Consider the following 19,440-nt stretch of genomic DNA (forward strand, 5'->3'; position numbering starts at 1 on the left):
TACAGAAATATAGTACTCACTCACAAACGTGATATTCAATATCTCGCTGAATTTATTTTGAAACAGGTATTTTAAGCTGCTTGAAACGTAGACCTTCTTTTGTCTTGTTTCGCGAAACGTACGAGATTGGGTGCACTTAGTGAGATCGCTATAAAAATTTAGCACTTGCGCGTGCATTGAGACCACAAATCGCGAAACTTTGTCAGAATAGTACTACGCGAATATATATCCTAGTTTGGGACATAATTGTTTTTGTAGCCTAAGGTTAGTTTACAAGAATTATCTAATCAGTCAACGTGCTGCAACAGCCATTGAAACATGGTAAACTAATACTTTTACGAAAGTACGCGGTTGCATCAGGCCCGGAGGTGTACTTCGATTCCTTTACTATTTGTTAGATTAAGCGAAAGAAGCTATACTGAAAATGTAAATATGAAAAACCATATTAGGCCTAAAAATCCTCGGGCATGGGAGAAGGTCTGCGACAATTCGATTCCCAGGGAAAATTAAGAGAAAGTTGTGTTTTATATAGCTGTAGAAATAATGTAAAAGCAGTCTGTATTTCTTCACAAAATAAAAACACATTCTAAGGTACCATTTGCGATCTGATAATTAATGATAGCACTGAAATAGGAAAGCTTAAAAAATCAGCAGAAAAGATAAGAACAATAGTATTAAGAACAAAACATTTATAAACCCTATCTTATGACATGTGGCGTTCCATTAGAATTCTTATGAATTAAATTTGGTGCGATGAAAAGATTCTTTTCCTTACATTGTGGGGTGACATTTCACTCGTATTATTGTAAAAATCTTAAAAAGTCTGCGAATAATGAAACATTTCTGATACCAACTGGCTACAATAAATTTTCTTTACAACAAAAATGTGGTGGAATCAATGACGCTGCCATTAATCTAATTTGCGTATTCTAAAAATCTGAACCTCTTGAATTAAAGAGATTGAAAAAAGTAATCGATATTTTCCTGTTGTACAAACTACTTCATTTATGTAGACTTTAGGCCTCGTGCGTAAATTCCACTGGTCTAATTTTCATTACAGTTGATGTTGGAGCGCTGCTCGCGGCACTGGTAAGATTTAATCTTCCCCAGTGAATATCGGCCCAGGTTTTATATCCACAACGCGGATAAATACCATTGAGATTTGACAAAACAAAACATTTGCTGCTGTTGCCATACCACCAGCCTCCACCTCTTTTTTGAGTACAACCAGCGGGATCCCTATCCCAGGTACCGAAAACGAAATCTCCGTGAGGACTTAGGGAATCAGGGGAAACAGTGGCATCTGTTTTGAAACAGAACAAAAGAAATTCGCGTAATTCTAGGATTCTTAAAATACCATCATAGCTTTAACCTTGTCGTTTTCCGCCAAAAAAAGAGGAAAAAAAAGGGGAAAAAAAAAAGAATTTTAAAAAAATTGAAAAAATAAGATTAGTAAATAGTTTATTATGTGGCACTCGGACCAAAATCCCGACCGAGTAAGAACCAATCACAACGTTCAGGTTTACCTCAGGAGTACCTTGCCATTTGATAAAACCACTATTTGACAAAGTGGAGTAAAATTGATTTTAAGATTTAAGTGAGAGAGAAGTAATATATGAGAATTGAACAATGAATGCTAAGAAAATGGGTCACTTACTTATAAAATTGCCAATGTACAGCTGGTACTCAGCTGTCTCGTTCCCAATGCCAAACCAGCTATACTCAGGGTGAACAGTTTTCACATTTTTTACTCCCAGATCTACTCGAAGCTTGTTTTTTGTCTTGTTTCTTGTGAGACGGTTTATCTTATCCAGTCCGAGCCAAAATTCACCGACCAAGTTACCGAAGCCATCTTTGTATTCATTCCAGGTGCGGTTAAAATCAACGGAGCCATCCATTCTCTTCTGGATCACTGTCCATCCCCCACCAGCTGTTGTATGGTCACAATATACATTGAAGGCGCCTAAACCATCTGGGTCGATTGTGTAAACACCGCTGATCCTTCGACCGGATTTGTACAGCTCAGCACAGTTTTTAGCTATTAAATATAAAATAAAAGATACTTGATGTTGTGGGAATGCTCTAAAACAGGGAGTTTGGTATGAATGTGCTCCTATCATCTGACGAAGTATCTGTCGTGGAGAGAAGACGACGGGACTTGGATTCTTTATATATCTTTTATTTTTAAAAAGCGCATCAAATCATAATACAAGAATTAAAAAAAAAGTCACCTTGGAAAAACTCGACAAATAACTGAATTCAAGAAAAGTTTGGAGCATTTAAAATTATTCGGTGGTCAATGTTCAACATCACTGCAGCTTGAAAAGACAGTTGCTGAAGATAAGAGCTCCAAGCGTACAGGAAATTTCGTCATCCAAACTGGCAAAGTGATTCCTCAAGAAAGGAATTGAAATCGCCATGCATAAGACCACCGTTTTTCATGCTACTCAATATTATGAAAAAGATAAAATGGAATAATCAGTTCAATTAGAAAAAAGAGTCTCACTTACATCTCACCAATGTTATGTTCTCCGTGAGAAGTTTAATCCCAAATCGTACTTGGGTCAGTTCCTTCATAATTTCTTCTAAGCAGACAGCAGTGTTCTTCTGGCAATCTATCGGCGCTGCACTGGTTGAAGGTATAATTTGATAATTTGCAAAAAGTGCCGAGAGCAGCAGAGCTGCACCTGAAGAGAAGAAGAAATTGTGCGAAGTGAAGTCATTCAGCTATGATATTTAATGTTCAGTGCCACGCACGTTACAGAATGAAATAAACAACCGACAGAACTCAACAAGGTATTGGTGCTTTCGATCGAGAAAACTCGATGTAGATTTTGAAATCCGGATTTTGCACAAAGTGAAATGCAAAAAATTGAGCGTTTGTAAAAGGACGTTACGTTTGATAATACAGGGTGTAATTTTCGAAAGTTCTTGCTGTTTGCAAGCTTAAGAATCGCATACAAACTCCATGGGTTAAAAATTAGGGTTAAATGATATAGATGTGCAAAACGTCCTATATTCGAGACGGTAAGCATTGGATCTAAGAACTGATTCAGCTTTCGACGAAAGTCTCTTTGAGATGCGATTGTTCATCAAAAAGGCAGATTTCACATACCCGTTCCTTGTTGGATACCTCTTATTGTCATCCTTTTCGTGTTGCATGCGCTACCACCTAGAAACACTGCCAAAAAATGCATAATGGTGATTACACTCAACCTTCTGCTGAGTTATAAGAAACTGACAGAGTTGCGTGCGCACATTTTATATGCATCAATGCCCCTTAAAGTTGAGGGAGTACTTCCGTTATCGCCAGACACAACTTTAATTGTATTAATCTTTTCGAGAATTTCCGTCGAGAGTGACTTGTTAAATTGATTACCGTTGCGGCCAATCCTTGGTAAGTTATGCCTAGAAAGTTCCAAATGCAGTTAAAATTGCACAAAATATACCTTATAGGATTTTACCGAAAAGGTTCCACTCTTAAACGTAAGCAAGGGAAACTTTTGTTTTGTTGGAAGGATAATATACTTAACTGGATAACAATTTCGAGTTCGTGAGAATTGCGTGTAGCGTTCTGGCAGAATTTGTGATAGGTTTCGACTTCAGTGATGGGATTTGTGATTAAATGGTGAAAATGGCGTTAATCTTTCATCTACCGGAATAGGAGACGACAAATTATTAAGACTTCGGTTTCATGTAGTCTGGCCGAAGACCCACGAAATAAGGTTAAATAAAGATTTTTAGAGGTGTTTTAAAGTACAATTTTTCATCACATTAGAGGCCTAAAAGTGATAACTTTCATTTTGTCAGTCGCACGAATAACTATGAATATTGACATGGAAATATTTTCTTTCTGATACAGTACCTTAATACAATGGGCAGGAGAGACACAGCTGTCTATTCAATCTATAATGACCCTAAGATCCTGGATGAAAAACGTTAGCGGGGGAACTGACGTATTGTTTGAACAGACACCACTCTTCCGTGGAAATGGAAGTTGAGATTCATAACTGGATAGCAACAATTTTTTTGGCACGAACTTTGTATAAATAGAGGCAGAATTTGTGATACGTTTCAAACCAATTACAAATTAATTACTTTAACACCATGTCTTCCCCTATCTGCCATCGAGCAGATGCCATAAGATGCGAGAGATCTTCTCTTTGTTTGTAAAGAGTTTTCGTTCGGTGCGTTGTTTCAAAAGAACCCTCAATCCTCTCCATTTCATTATTACTTTTGAAAAAGCGAAAGCGCATATACCTTGTGACTCTATATAATGTTAGTGGCATACTAATATCACAGCAGATCAGGGCATAAAATGCAGAGGCCTAAGCAATCACATCATAAATCGATAAATTAATGTACAACATGTACCAATTAACTGTTTTATGTCAAAGTATTCAATGAGCTTGATTTTTCATCTGGGGATATCTTTCACTTGAGTCATGGACGTAGGAAGAGAACCTATTCTAAATAGTCGTGTTGTCTTCATTCAAGAAGGCTAAGGCGGAATTAGAATGGAAAGAAGATCAGGGATTACGATTAATGAAGGAGACAGCTCAACACGCACTTGCATCTGTATCTCAGTAGCTTCCTGATACTGTATCTCATACAGTATCCATCATGTTTTATCATGGCATCCGTTATTTAATGGTGACATTTTAGCTAATTAATATTCAGAGCTGTGAAATAAAATAAAATTATGATTTTCCTGTTGACTAAAATGTCGAGCTTCGTGGTAGTTGCAGAGTACATCATTGACCTCCTAGTGCAAGTGCGTGAGTATTGCGTATGATGAAGAGTAAGAATTTTTAGACAAGTTATTAATGAGATTCAAGATTAAATGGTAAAAATGTCAGTTAATCCTCAGAGCTATTACAGTTTTTTTTTCTCTTATTGGTTAGAATGTTAAGCTTAGTAATTGCATGGTACATCTCCGACCCCCAGAAAAATATTTTCCCTCATCAGATGCATAAAGAGAAATAAAATTACTGCGCAAATCAGCTTGCATTGAGAAATTCTATCTAATACGTTTATTTCAATAATCAGGAGCGATAAAACTGAGCTATCCATTGATATTTGACACTTCAATAGTGCTTGATGGCACCGTTGTCGTCCTTATTCCATTCCTTGATCAGGCACTCCTAAATTCAGACCACACGCACAGACTATTTCAACCAAAATAGTTGCCTTCTTCTAACCTTCTTCAATCAATTTTATTATCCATTAATCAAATCATTATCTTTTCCATACGGTTAGGATGCCTACAAATGTTAAAATCATTACTAATGTAAACTACATTCCTTGACTTTTCTTTGTCAGTCCATGATGAATATCAGAATTAGTTTTGTCAATTTTATTACAAGTGTTCATTACAACTTCTAATTATTGCAATCGCCTCATTTGCTCTCATTTTCACTGAAGCCGTTATCATGATCTGTGTTATAGTATCGATCTTTCAAAGCATTGCATATACTACAGATATTCCTGGTGTGATATTTGAGGAACAGCACGTCGCTAATAATATAAAGTGTTCTCTGGTCTTCTCTGCTTTCAGAAGGCATCGATGAGAACAGAATAGAATAATTAGAGTAACACGAGTAATATGATTTGAGTCACCGACGATATCTCAATACCATCAATCATTATGCACTACGCTGTGGCCACATGATCGAAGCTAAGTCCGGTCTTGAATGGATCAACTGGCCGGCAGTGAGAAATATTTAGCCAAATTTTCATAGATGTTCTTTAGAACTTCTTGAGACTATCAAAGTTAAGTGATGTCGAAGGATTCCAGAAACCACGTTTATTTCTTGAGTTTGCGAAATGTGCGACCTTGGATATTCTTTATTAGATCGCTTGAGATATATTGCACGCGCATTAAGGTCACAAACATGATATTCAATGGCTCCGCCCAAGTTATGTAACAAGAAATTCAATTTATTTCACGAGTTAAACTATTTGCACCTACTTTCGCAATGTTTCTAACTCAATAACATTCTTTGTTTTTTTTTGCTAAAGAACTCAAGTGGCTTATCACCTCCAAGCGTGGCGAGAGAACAAGCGGCTACTCCGTTTTCGTTCACTTAGTGCCTGTCACAAAACATTTTTGTCTGGTTCAAAAATTTCTGACTGCCCGGGAAACTACTTAGGATCGAAAGGAAAATGTTCAAATAGTTTCGATACATTTTTTCACGCGTTTGGCTACAATATAAGGGATAATTAGAATATTTCTACTCTAGATTAAATAACACCTATTTTAGCGTACAATACTGTGAAACGCTATGATCGGTCAGCTGATACGTTGACCATCGTTTCATATCAGCAATGGACTTAAGTAAAATACCAGAAATTGTTGCTTTTGTCTTTCTTTTCTTTTTTTTTTTTTTTTTTTAACAACGGAAGAGAGAAGCAGCTCCAAATCACTACAACGTAATTTACTTTGAAGTTTTCGGAGCAGTTCAAGTGATTCTTTCCGCTTTCCAAAGTCTGAAGACTGCATTTGACAAAACATCAGCTATTTATGAACGCGTTGAAACCACCGGACGTAGTGGACATCGACATTTCGGCGTCGGACAAAACCGATTATTATTATAAAAATTAAAGAAACGTTATGAATTCAAACTAAGGCCAACTTCCAAAACAAAATCTTTTTTTATCATCATTTATCAGTGCAAGTTCATGCAATAATATTAAGATGTGCAAAACACCGGTTTCCGCCACATCAAAAGAATGGGCATGCCTTCCACGGTCAAACTATCATTAAAACTTTTGTATTTTGTATTTAGTATTCGATTTTGATTAAAATCTCAAAAAAATGGAACTTTAATTGTTCTTAGCCTGGCAAATGTACTCATTACTATGCTTGGAAAGTCTACATAAACTGACTTATTCACAACAACGACGTTAATTTCATTTTTATTGAGACAGATGGGAAATAAGTAAGATAACCCGGCGACATTACTAAGAGCGGTGAAATAAAAAAAGAATTAAAAAAAAAAAAAAAAAAAAAAAAGAAAAAATAACATTGACAAACTAAAATGGAAAAAGGAGGTACGTTTCTGGAGACATTGTTGCGCTGCGTCGGTAGGGGATACTACCAGATAAATTTAGTTTTACCAAATGAGTTGATTATGTAAATTTCCCTCTTTATTATTGCTGCTAATCATTCACCTTGAAAAAAGACAAAGATGCTCAAGAAATTGCCAGGATGAACAATGATTAGCGGTTGCTGTACCCGAAATAGCTTATCTGCGGATAAAAATATATCCAAATTCAAATTTTGTCGACTGAAACGCATTGAAAATTTCTCTCGGGCAACTTTCATTACTTATCTTTTAAGTTTTACGAGTATTTTGGGGACTTTGATTATTTTTTTAGTTCAAAATAGTGTTTGTGGGTAGAGTAGAATAAGAGAAGAGTGGGCTGTTCTCTCTCTTAGTGCAAACCTGATAGGCCACTCAAATTTGTGGAGTGAATTACTGAATTAAGATCTTGGATGAGTTAGGAGTATGATGAAACAAAGAAAGAAAGTGCTAATCCGCTAAACTGATAAACCTAACGCAGTCATTGCATATGGCATTTGTGGCGTCGAAGAACGTGCCAGAATTCTGATTGTTTCATATGGAATGAAATGATCATTGATTGATGTGTACTTCCTCATACGATATTCTTACAACCCTCTGAGTTGTACCTGTCTTCTACATTATTGATGACCCAAGACCTACAAGGTAAGTTATCTAAATTGAATATTATGACACTTGTGGTTTCAGCAAATGTGCGGGATTTCTGAGCACGCTATATATCGGAAATGTAATTATTACTGGTTGGTATGTCACTCAGCGTCAGATGTGATACTATTACAACCTACGGAGGTAAACCTGCATTATTCCTTATTGTTGACCCAAGAAATATTATGTATATTATTCACGTTATTTTAACTATTTTCTTATCGTGCAGTCTTGCACGCAGATAACAAAACTATGAGAGAACTGCTATTCCCCAGCTCTCACATTAGATTTATTAATTGTATTTAGGATTTTTGATTCCTTGATGACTCAATTTTGTAACATAGATAATGATAGCCATGTGAATCAAAGTGAGGGCAAGTGAAGATATCGTAAAACTAGTATTTTCATAAAGCGGGATCACGCGAACAAATGTCGAAAGAATAACTTTGACAGACATCAAGTGAAAAGGTTTGGATTGCATACCATATCTGCTAATTTTGGGTTGTAGATGGAATATATAATTATCTGCTCACTACCGACAATTTTGCAACTATTTGCTGTATTTAGTAAACTTTATTGTTTAAGAGTCACATGCCTTCAAAACCCCGTCGGGTCAGATAATTATTAAATGAAATAAAATCATCCGATTGCGGTGATACCGAGTAGGATGGACATATGTAACCCCTGAGATAGGTTTAAGATGGCACGATCAATCGAGTGAGTGATTAAAAGATAAAGGGACAGAATATCTGCTGCTTGACTGACTGAGCGATTGATTGGTTGATGAGACTGCCTAGCGTCTGATTTTCAGTGGTCTCAAGTCTTAGCCCTGCGTTGCCAAAATGGGAGTATGTCTCGAAACAGTTGCATGGTAGTTTCTCCCAATTCAAGCATGTGTCGTGCAAAAAAAAAAAGAAAAAAATTCACAGCCCGAATGAGAGCATCCCTCTTTCAAATCACACTGTACATCTTTTGAGGCTGACTCTACGGCTATCGAGCCGTCGAGTGCCTGTGGACGCATCGAAGGCATATTTTGAGCAATTTGAACACGAATCCAAAGTGTGTTATCCATGTCTCAATGAATGCTGATCCATGTGTTTGTTGTTTGAAATCCGACTCCTTCGTCGCCATGATGCTATTTCAACGATGCTTAACGTTTCCTCTTCACCTCAATTGCCCATCAATACCCTGTTCTCCTTTTGAGAGATCATAAGACAAGTTCATTATAATTTACTTCTTCGAAAGAAGTTGTCAAGAGAGGTTGTCAAGGTCACGCACGTACGCGCCATTGCATTAGCATTAATCACGCCGAGTAGAACTAATCGTGCAGGGATTGAAATGCGCTCTTCGTTGTTTGATTGCAAAAAAATGTTTGATTGCAGAAAAAAACAAAACAAAAACACCAAAAACAAAATCAAAACTGAAACAAGCAGGCAGACAAACAAAGAGGTGCTTATAAACCAAAACAAAATATCCTATGCAGACTTGAAGATTAGTATTAGTGGCAAGCATTATTTTTGCACACCCTCATAATGGGGGTTTGCGTTTTACATGGCAATTAAAGATCTTGCCAGTAAAAAAAGCGACAACTAATTATCAATAAGAAGTAAAGCTTCAGCTTCTCATTCTCAAACGTATAAAGTCGTATACGTAGCGACAACCTCTGGCTGATTTTATCTTCCAAGCAAAAGATAAGAAAAAGGAAACAAAGAGTCTTCTATTTTATCTGTGTGAACTTTAATCTTTCTACGCCAGTGACAGAATCTCTGGTATTTTGCTACAGTCCAGCAATGACATGAAAGGTTGATCAACGTTTCAGCAGTCCGTTAAGGGCGTGCATGACCCAAAATAGCTTAGTGCCGTCTAAAAAGATGAATTCAGAAGGTTGTTTGGATTGTGGCCAAACTTGAAAAATGCACGAGATTATTTGGCCATTTTCATCTCGATTCAAAATAGTTTCCAGGGGCATCAGTGTATTTTTTGAACCGGACAAAAATGTTTCGCAGCAAACACCGGGTAGGTAAACAAAAAAAAGAAAAGATTCTGTTTTCTCTCCACGCCTGGAGGGGATAAGCCACTTGAGTTCTTTGGTAAAGGCAATTATTAAATGATGTTTTTTGGTTGAGTTAGAAGCATCGCGAAATTAGAAAGAAATAGTTCTACCAGTTAAATAAATTCAACTCATCATAAATAACTTGTGCAGAGCCACTCAATATTGCGTCTTTGGTTGGCCTTAATGCATGTGATATTTGAAGGAGGTTGTACAGCCCCTAGACGTTACTTGTCTAAATAAAGTATTGATTGAATTATTGATACAGTGATCTTATAAATGATACCCAGGCTCACACATATTTTATTGTAGACTAGAAAATCATCATTTTTTTAATCCTTTGAAAACACAGGGATTTTGTGAAATTTCTTTCGAAACAACTAAGCCTTAACGTGTGTAAAAGACAAAGATCGAAAAAGACCCAATGACATCTGCATAGCAGATGAGAAAAGTCAGAAATATCTTTTTGGAGAATATGATGATTTTTACATCGGTAGGTACCACAACTGTGTGAGTGAGATAATGCGTGATTTGATGAGTAAATAAAATCTTATGAAAGTAATTTAGGGTTATATTCCTCATGGTACTGTACTGAGGTATGAATTTCAAGATTTTAAGCATGCGCACCGAGGATTCCTTGTGTGAAAGTTGGTTATTGAGAAAGAGCAACCATTTTGGTTTGAGGAATCTGCCTGATAAAGAAACAGAATTAGTATGTGAAGTGTGCCACCAAGCTAGTCTCGTCAAGTGTTAAATATTTGCGGATGAAACAGCTACATGGCTCCTGTTTATTATATATGATTAGATAAAATGTATCAGATTGAATTTAACAGTGCCACTTTATTTGCTCTAATAAATTGGTAGCTTTCCCTGGTACTTCCTACAATGGAAAGAGTAATCTTAAAATATATGTTGCAGAAGTGCGTTCGGCTGCAATCTGGCCATGATTGACCAACGGCTGGCTAAGACATTGAGCATCTAAGTTATCCTGACTTTCGATAAAATCAAAGCGTTAAGCTCTGTCTCAGGCGATAAGAATTTCTTCTGTCCCACGATTTGACAGAAAAAAGAGGTCTGTTTCTTGTCATTACTACATATTGTATACTTTTCCGTGTCCGTGTAACTCCCATCTTAGCGAGCTATCTAAAACGGGGATAAAATCCTCTAGAAATAGTCAGTCCTGTTCCTTAACTGTCAAGTGAAAGATATCTCCGGACATGAGTTCATCACATACTCTGACCTCAGTAACTAATCATGTTGGTGATGTGATTGCATGGCTCTCTTACTGTCATTGCAGTTCAGTGCATTTAATTAAGTTTAATTGTGCGCGCTGATTGAATCGGTTTAACAATCAGTAGCCGTCCTTCTAACGTCACCGGATGACATTATATTTACTTTTTCGTTAGAGTAATTTGAGAGGAGCGAAATCAATCTGAAGTTAAGGCGGGAGAAGTGTAAGGTATTTGAATATAGCATAATATTTTGCATTTCCAAGTTTAAAAGAAACTAAATTCTTCTTGAATGGTACACTCAGTGGTGGATAATTTTAGGAAGAAAAAGTTCTAAGATGGTAAAACGCGTAATCTTTCGTCTTATTTCGCGGAAGCGATGAAAAGAACCACCTGCTTTGTTTCCGATGTGGTAGCCTAAGAAGATTACTCACCGTACCCCTAAGTGTAAATCCTCTTTGATTAGGAGATATAAATTACACACTACTTCAGTTGGTGGTGCGACCTTAATTTCATTTGTCTTGAGCTTTGCTAACTCGCTTAATTTCAGATGACTTTCAAAAGCGAACCCCCTCACAATATTTCTGGATGTAATTTGATGCCACTAGAAAAGTAACCCTTAAAAACAAGGCAGCGCTTGTCGTCTTTAGTGAAGAGTTTGAAATCCATAAATAAATTATAACAAATGAGATTTCTTAAAATCTGCGAGAGTTGATAAGACCTTTAACCACTCCTGCTCATGCAACAACGTACTGCGTTAGAAGGAATATTCTTACATTACAATATCAGAGTGATTCATGCAACTAGCGAGAGGAAATAAATCATTTGTAAGCCAGTAAAGTATTTTGCCATGACTACTATTATACATGAAATTGATAGAAATATCTAATGAAAAGTGGCCTGGTATAGTGGCATTTAAGGCTAAATGAAACTACGCCTTACTACATTATTTACAGTTTCTATTTGCGATATATAAAGGTTAACATATACCATGATTTCCAACGAAATCTCTCACAGGATTCTGGATATCAGTGATTACACCACCTAAAAGCTCGTTCGTGAAAGTACGGCCCGTGCCTATCATCAGCATTAAGCTGAGTTTAATCCATAATTATATGATGAGAAATACGATTTTCAGTGTCAACTTTAATTAATAGGGCCATTTCATCCCTCCTTTCCTTTACAGTATCGTGATGTTTATAAGAAAATACAACTGCATTGCAACACTCACAGTTACTCATGGAACTGATGAAAATAAATCTGTCCCTTTTAGGCCTCTGATCTATTTTGTGACGAATTCTTCAAATGCTCAATAAGAGCATTTATCTTCATTTTAGTTTCGTGACTCTCGAGACTACTCGAAACTACGCTTTGATTCTTTACCATCACAGACTTCCGCAGCATATGGAAGATTAATGACATTTTCGGTATTTGATCACCAATCACTTAATTGAGATACAAATATTTCCCGACCTCTGTCTCCACGCTATACATAGTTTTCATGACCTCGCACTTGTTTTCCTCAGAAGCGTGGTGTCTTTCTAACAAACTGTCAGTCTTCTCATCTAACATTTGAAGAAGGAAAGCATTATTATAATATTTTCTGCGCAATTTTAACCGCATTTATGTCCTTTCTGGGCATGACATACCAAAGACTAGCTAAAGCAATAAGCACTTTAACGGCACCTCGTGATGTTCATTCTCGATAAAATAAATACCATTGATTAGTGATGTCTTTATCGCGACGAGGAAAGTACTTGAATTTTACGACATTGGTGCATAAAAAACATACGAACGCACTTAAGTCAGGTTCTTAAAACATGGATAGTAAGTGTGAGTCTTACCAGTCTTTATGAAGTGCATATATCCTAAGAATTACACCAAACGATGTACATCAATAGAATTATAGTGTGAGGCACTTGAGAAGGAATTGGTATGTAACATCTGGCTGTTTGGTAAACGAGTTGCAGCGTATAGAAACTTTCCCATAACCAGTACTCAGAGCTAATTCATTTTTTTTTCAAATATAAATCCTATCGCGAAACGTTTCGTCCTTTTTAAAAGCTGCAGCTTTTAAATCTGAAAAGGCTGAGAGTTGTACCAACTATTAACCTATGGGGTTTGTAAGCAACGCATAATCATGGAAACAGGAAGAACCTCCGAAAAATCCAATCTATATAATCACTTCTGCATGGAGCAGAAGTCCAACTCCGAACGTTTCAGAATATTGCTATGATGATTCAGAATAAGAAATAAACAGTTCGTCAGATACAGTTGACCTTTTACGCTCGAGGTACCATACAATGTCTTTTTTCCAAGTTCAGTAGAATTTCCATTTCTAAACTCAGTCGGCTGGGTCAATCGTTTGCTTGAAAAGATTATTTTAAAATGAGCGATTTTGGTCAGTTTTTTAATTCGTCGTCCAACGTACCGAATTTCGTTCGGTCTAAAATTTAAAAACCATTTTTTTTAGTTCTTCATTCTCCATTTTTTAATTAGAAGGGTATTTCCCTTCATGTTGCTACCAAAAGTATGGTCATGCCTACGGCCCTGAAATCGATCGTTGCATTAACGACAAAGTGTGATTTCTTGTTTGGGATTGGTTTGGTGTAGTCAAATCTGAGGATTATCTTCTGCTATTTCATCGACACAAACGGGCGTCAACCGCTTTCTTCTTTTGTCTTTGGTTAAAACATGAAGTCTGAAGAGAACGAGGGAATAGTGCTATAATAATTCAAAGACACATATCGGCAGTCCACGTTTTACCGCTAATTTATTGATTACTCTAAGTTCACCAGACCACAGCAATTTCATGCATCACGTAACATGCCGACGAACTCAGGCTTGTGCTTATCGGTATTCTGAAATAAGACTTTATAGATCATAACTAAAGAGAACCAACTGGAGTGCAGTTGTTTATTTTATTTTGTGTAAGGCTTCAAAAAAAATTTGTGGATTTAATTTTTCAGCAAGCATGATCCTCGCAGGTGATCTGCAGTTTTGATAGTAATTGTAAACAACAATCCTGAAAAAACACACGAAGCCACACGAAACCACAAGTTGGGATCGAGGCCAAGTTTAGAGGGTTCTTCCTTTCCCGTGGTAGAATACGTCACAACTGCTAATGGAATAAAACTCATTATTCTAGCTCCCAACGTGTAGTTTCGTGGCTGTGTTTGTAGTGGCCCTTACATAGCCTATTGGAGGCACGTGTTTGATAAAATTTCCGTTCTTCTTCGAGGATCATGGTTTCATTTGAATGTAAAGGTTAAATTGGGCGACGTCTTATTCCTGACAATTTCTCTCTGATCCTTTTCACTTACAAAATGGCTTGCTGCTTACTTGAACCAGTCCGTGCCTCCCTTAATTCCATCATAAAAGCAGCAAGAGTCCATTTTAAGAACACTCTTCGTCGTCTTGGTTTAATTTAATCAGTCTGATCAGGACCTCACATAAACTCTTGACCAGATTTGAATGAGATATTTTTATACCCTGGGAAAAAGCCAACGCGCGAGATTAAGGAATTGAGTAGTAGAGCTGTCAGCTTTCACTTTTAATCATTTCACTTCCAGATCTTAAAAGTATGTCACTAATGTTTTAAAAACGTTATGTTATATTTTCACTTTCTATGATAAAACGAACCTAGCTATCCTTCAAATTTTTACGCTCGTTTTAGAATTGACTTCCGAAAGTTTTATTGATGCTAGGTATTGGGAGCGCTCCTCGCCTCGTCGTTTATCTAAAAATAGGGCCCAACTTATATCTGCAAGGCAGAAGTTCGAGTCGAACTTCTTTGTGCAATTGCTTATAAGTGCCATTCACCTGTGAGGATAATCTTTTTACTTGTATTTCATCTGCATGTCAGCACATATTTCTCATTTTTCAGATAAAGATATTGATGGTTGTCAGATAATTTCTGTTGAACAGGAAATGCAGAAACAAGGTAAAATTAAGATAATTGTGTAAAGCTAGCTGATTTCTTGACGGTAGGCGAACCGACGCCATGTTAGATTCCGGTAATATATTTCATAGAAATGGAGGTTTTGGTCCAAAAGCGGAGCTTATAGAAAAGGTTCTGTTTCCTGGGACGACGATAAACGGAGGCTTTTGAAGGAAAAGATCGCTTTTATCACCACTTTCGAGCGTATTTGTATAGTTAAAAGACATCAAAAGCAAAAAAAAGCAACCAAACATCAAAAATGAAAGAACAACGAATTAATATGATTTTTGCCAATGAAGCTTTTCATGGGTGACCTAACAAAGTGTAAAGGTGTAATTTGGGCACTGAATTTCATCAAAACTCCTTAGTCTGCCATGTTTTTTATTGTTCGTTGCAGTATCTTGACCGAGAGAGATAAATACTCATTATTTATTTTACATATGGTATCGAAAAAGAGAAAATAAACAACAACAAAAACTATGTTCAAACTAAGATAGATATTCGGAGACGGAAAATTTACCATTAATCTCATCATAATTTTAAAGGATAAAATAAAAAAGAAAAAAAAATGACGACGATTAAAATGAACTGCAGATGTTTGCGCTTTTAACTTCCCAGAACCAGAGACAAAATTTCTGGTATTCTGTTATTAAACGGGCTTTCCTAGGGAATTTCCTGAGTTGAAATTCCGGCTTTTTTTTCTTTTTTCGATCAGTTGCAAATCGCTCGCTGTAGACTCGCATTAAAACATGTTGAGCGTTTCCAGGATATTTCTTTAACCAAGAAAAAGAAAATATAAGAAGACAACCTATCTGGTAAATGACTCACCCCGCTCCAACCCCTTAACCAGCAAAACAGCATTTAGTAAATTCCAAACCCAAAAAAAGTAATACATCTCTGTATACATATCTGAAAAAACTTGCATCTCTAGTAAACCACGACAGAAAAAAGTTACAGGATAAACCAATAATTGTATTTAAAACTTAGGCAAATGCAGGCACAAAGGAAATATATTTCCAACAGAAAGTCTCAGTTCACGCAAATATGCGTCTAGTTTTAAAGAAGTCCATGTTTGAATTCATCATAAAAGATGGTCAAGACTCAACTTCTCTTAATTGTCACTCATTGTTCCCGAAAATAGCTGATTGTGCGTCAGAAAATGTAACACATTCATATTGTAGCCAAAAACTTGAAAATTTTCACGCAAACTGTTTTAACATTTGCTAGACCCAAAAAATGTGTTTCTTATAGGAATAATATAAGAGTAGACTTGGCTGTTTCCCCTCCACGCGTAAAACTAGTAAGCCACCGGGGTTCGCAGAGTGAGTCACTCAATAAACAATTTGAATGAGTCAGGAATATGACGAACAAGATAAGATTCAATTCGATACGATATTGAGACAACCTGCTGAGTTATACCTTTCAGTATACAGTATTGTTATCACGTTTGTGGCCTCGGGAACGTGGCGGATTTCCGAGCGTATTATCGTAAATATAATGATTATTAATGATATACACCTTTTGATGGGATACTGCTGTTGAGGTATACCATACAATATCGTTGAGTCAAGAAATATTAGGTATGCTATCACAATATTTTAATTCCGTCCTTATCAAGCAGTTTTGAATGCAGATAACACCAATTAGAGTTCCTGGAGGATTGCAGTGATACCCGGTAGCATGAACATACAGTGCTCAGTACAGTCGTCCGGTAGTGAGCAGTTGTGGTCAGCCCTTAATTTGTTGTCTTTTCCCTGTATCGAACCGTTAATTAAAACGGAACCTCTTGATTAAACTAAGAGTTATTCTTCAAATAAAATCTAATCTATTATTATCTTTCTAAACATCGTTGGTTATATTTCTGTCTACGCCTTTGTACACTAAGTATTCAATTACGATAGAGATTGGCATCCAACATGAAGTAAAAAGAAACTTACCAATAAAAATTTTGGTAAGCCTGACCTTCAAAGGCCTCCGAAGTAAAGGTAGGTAGTGGTGGATATCTAAAGTTGTACCGAGCCGCGAGGCGGTAGCAATCGATAGCCACCGACACAGAGGTAAATAATTAATTAATTACTAACTAAAATAGTAAACAATATACAAGCTAAAGTATCATTTTGACTCATTTATTCTTGCAACAACTATAACTTTTTTGGGCGCAATTCCTGCGCACATTGCTCGGAGGTGAATAGCAAAGGATATTCGGAGTTTGTGTAGCCAATCAGAGTGTGCCTTCGACGTTATCCTGTTTTAGTATATGCTAATTATCATGAAGAATTTGAGCACTAGCTTCTCACCGTTAGCCTTTGGATTCAAAAGCTGGCTTTAGTTTTTTTTAATTTTTATTGTGAGAATCAGTTTTGCCCAACGCCAAAATGTCAATGTCTACCATATCTGCTGATGATTAGTCAAATGCAATCTTCATACTTTAGTGTGGCGGGAAAAATCATTTGTATAACTCTCAAAAGCCTTAATCTATTTACGTAATGGCGATTTAGGGCTTGTTTTCGCTTCAGTTAAAAACACACACCCATACAAAAATAAAATTAAATTTTCTGTTTCCATCGATGTGAACTTTTAAACTGTTAATGGCCAAAGACCGAGTTTCTGCTTCCAGTTGTTGAAAAGGTGGATAACGCTATCCACTGGATAAATCTCTATCCGTTAGATAGCACAGTATGTTTTGTTAACACTTATGCGCTAAATAGGGATTTCTCCGTTGCATAGCGTTATCTGCCCTTTGAACAAACGGGTCCTGGTATTTCGTTGAAGGACTGTCGTTACAATAAAAGTTGGTAAAGGGCTCAGCGGTCCGTTCATGGCGTATATTGAACCCAAAATAGCTTTTCGTCATCTGAGAAACATGTAATCAAAAGGACCAAAAACTATTACAACATTTTCTTTTTGATCCCAAATATTTACCAGGCGGGGAGACTGTCAGAATATTTAAAGAGCCAGAGTATTTAAAGAACCAGACACAAGAGATTGCCGCAGACAAGGGTCCCCACGCCTGAAAGGGGAGTAGGCATTTGCACGAGTTCTTTGGAAAAATGAATTACTAAATAGAGATTTTTTGAGCTAAAAAGATCGCGAACTTAGATAGAAATAGTTCTATTCGTTGAATAACTTGAGCGTTCCGTTAAATAACTCGGGTGGGGTTATTAATCGTTTGTGGCCTTAATAAACGTGCTATAATCCTACAGCAATCTAATAAAAGATACCACGCTCGCACATTTCGTAAACTAAAATTCATCGAAACCACTTTGCATTTAAACACAGGCGGGCCAAGCTCACGTCTCGACAAAAAGACAATGATTAATTCATGAAAGCGTCACGCGTTGTGTGACTCGGTGTTAAGTTACGAGAGGAACCCTTGAAAATTTGAACGCTTCGTTTTTAACCCGTATTATATTAATATATGAATAAAATTATAGATATCTTTTCTAAGAGCGAGAAAAAGAAAAATCCTGTCCATGTGAAAATTTTCAAAAAAACTCACCGTCTGGAACGCTCCCAATATATGCGTTGTGGGTCACTCCAAAACCCTTGTTTTTCGTGACGTCATCAAAATAAAATTCTTCAAGTTACGGTATTGCGCACGCTCACGTTTCGCACGTGCTAGTTGAAAATTAGTCGAGAAATAGAAGCTTACTTTCCCCACAACGGCGAAAAGTATACCTTTATGTTGTAATATTTATGGAAATGCGCTTGACAAGTCAGCTTTTAAATTCTTTACAGTGACCAATTTACGTCATCAACCCAGTTGAATTTGCTAAATCATCCTGTAATTATCACAGAGTCAACATATGCAGTGCAGTACTGAGGAATTACCTTAATACAAGTTCGACTCTAACTTAATTATTTCTGTCAACGCGAGATGTTATGTCAACATTAGTTGGTGAGAAGGATATCCGATTCTCTTGCACAAGTTTTAGAAACTTACGTTGTTGCCATTCTTTAGAGGCATCGAACAAACTCTGAATATTAACTTTGATCTTTCCAATGATATCAACAGCGTCGCTTTCCGAGAAAGTAACTGTCATGTTCCTGGCAGTGGATTCGGTCTTTACGTTGGCATCTCCCTTAGCTCCATAGGTCAGTCGTATTCTTTCCCTCAAGAATGATCTCAGTGAGGCTAGCTCGGCAACTCTGTGAGCGCCTTTGGTTGGAACTGACTACATATGAGGTAAAAGATGATAATGCATTTGTGCTGTTTCCACCACGTTTTATATCGACAGCCTTTTTTCTATGATATTGATTCGGTATTCTTAATCGCTTATTTCAATACAGATCCATACTTCCAAACTATTTCGTTTAAAGTATGCCAACATCCGTTGACATGTGGTCGTGCTCTATGACAATTTCTCAACATAATGATGACCACTTCATTTGCTCTGATATTAATTGAAGCCGTTATCATTGGCTGTGTTATGGTATTGATCCTTTCAAGTATCGCGTATACAACAGATATTTTAGTATGATATTTGAGGA

General features: G+C 36.7%; 1 protein-coding gene across 1 annotated transcript; it reads right to left on the reverse strand.

The window, feature by feature from the left end:
* Positions 1–34: 34 nt before the first annotated feature.
* On the reverse strand, positions 35–19,123 carry LOC131784733 (angiopoietin-related protein 7-like). Its single transcript, XM_066159271.1, has 5 exons — positions 18,893–19,123; positions 3,116–3,181; positions 2,511–2,687; positions 1,658–2,038; positions 35–1,303 (listed from the first exon to the last, which is right to left on the reverse strand). Exons 1-5 carry the CDS (start codon positions 18,990–18,992, stop codon positions 1,017–1,019), a joined length of 1,011 nt encoding a protein of 336 aa, XP_066015368.1. The 5' UTR covers positions 18,993–19,123; the 3' UTR covers positions 35–1,016.
* Between the last annotated feature and the right edge of the window lie 317 nt (positions 19,124–19,440).

The sequence above is a fragment of the Pocillopora verrucosa genome, chromosome 12 (assembly GCF_036669915.1).
Source record: "Pocillopora verrucosa isolate sample1 chromosome 12, ASM3666991v2, whole genome shotgun sequence".
In the NCBI taxonomy this organism is placed as follows: domain Eukaryota; kingdom Metazoa; phylum Cnidaria; class Anthozoa; order Scleractinia; family Pocilloporidae; genus Pocillopora; species Pocillopora verrucosa.

Coding starts and splice junctions, on each gene's coding strand:
- LOC131784733 (XM_066159271.1), bottom strand. CDS start 18,992: ATGACAGTTACTTTCTCGGAAAGCGACGCTGTTGATATCATTGGAAAG. Junction 2,039..2,510: donor GAACATAACATTGGTGAGAT/GTAAGTGAGACT, acceptor TATATTTAATAG/CTAAAAACTGTGCTGAGCTG. Junction 1,304..1,657: donor GTACATTGGCAATTTTATAA/GTAAGTGACCCA, acceptor GTTTCAAAACAG/ATGCCACTGTTTCCCCTGAT.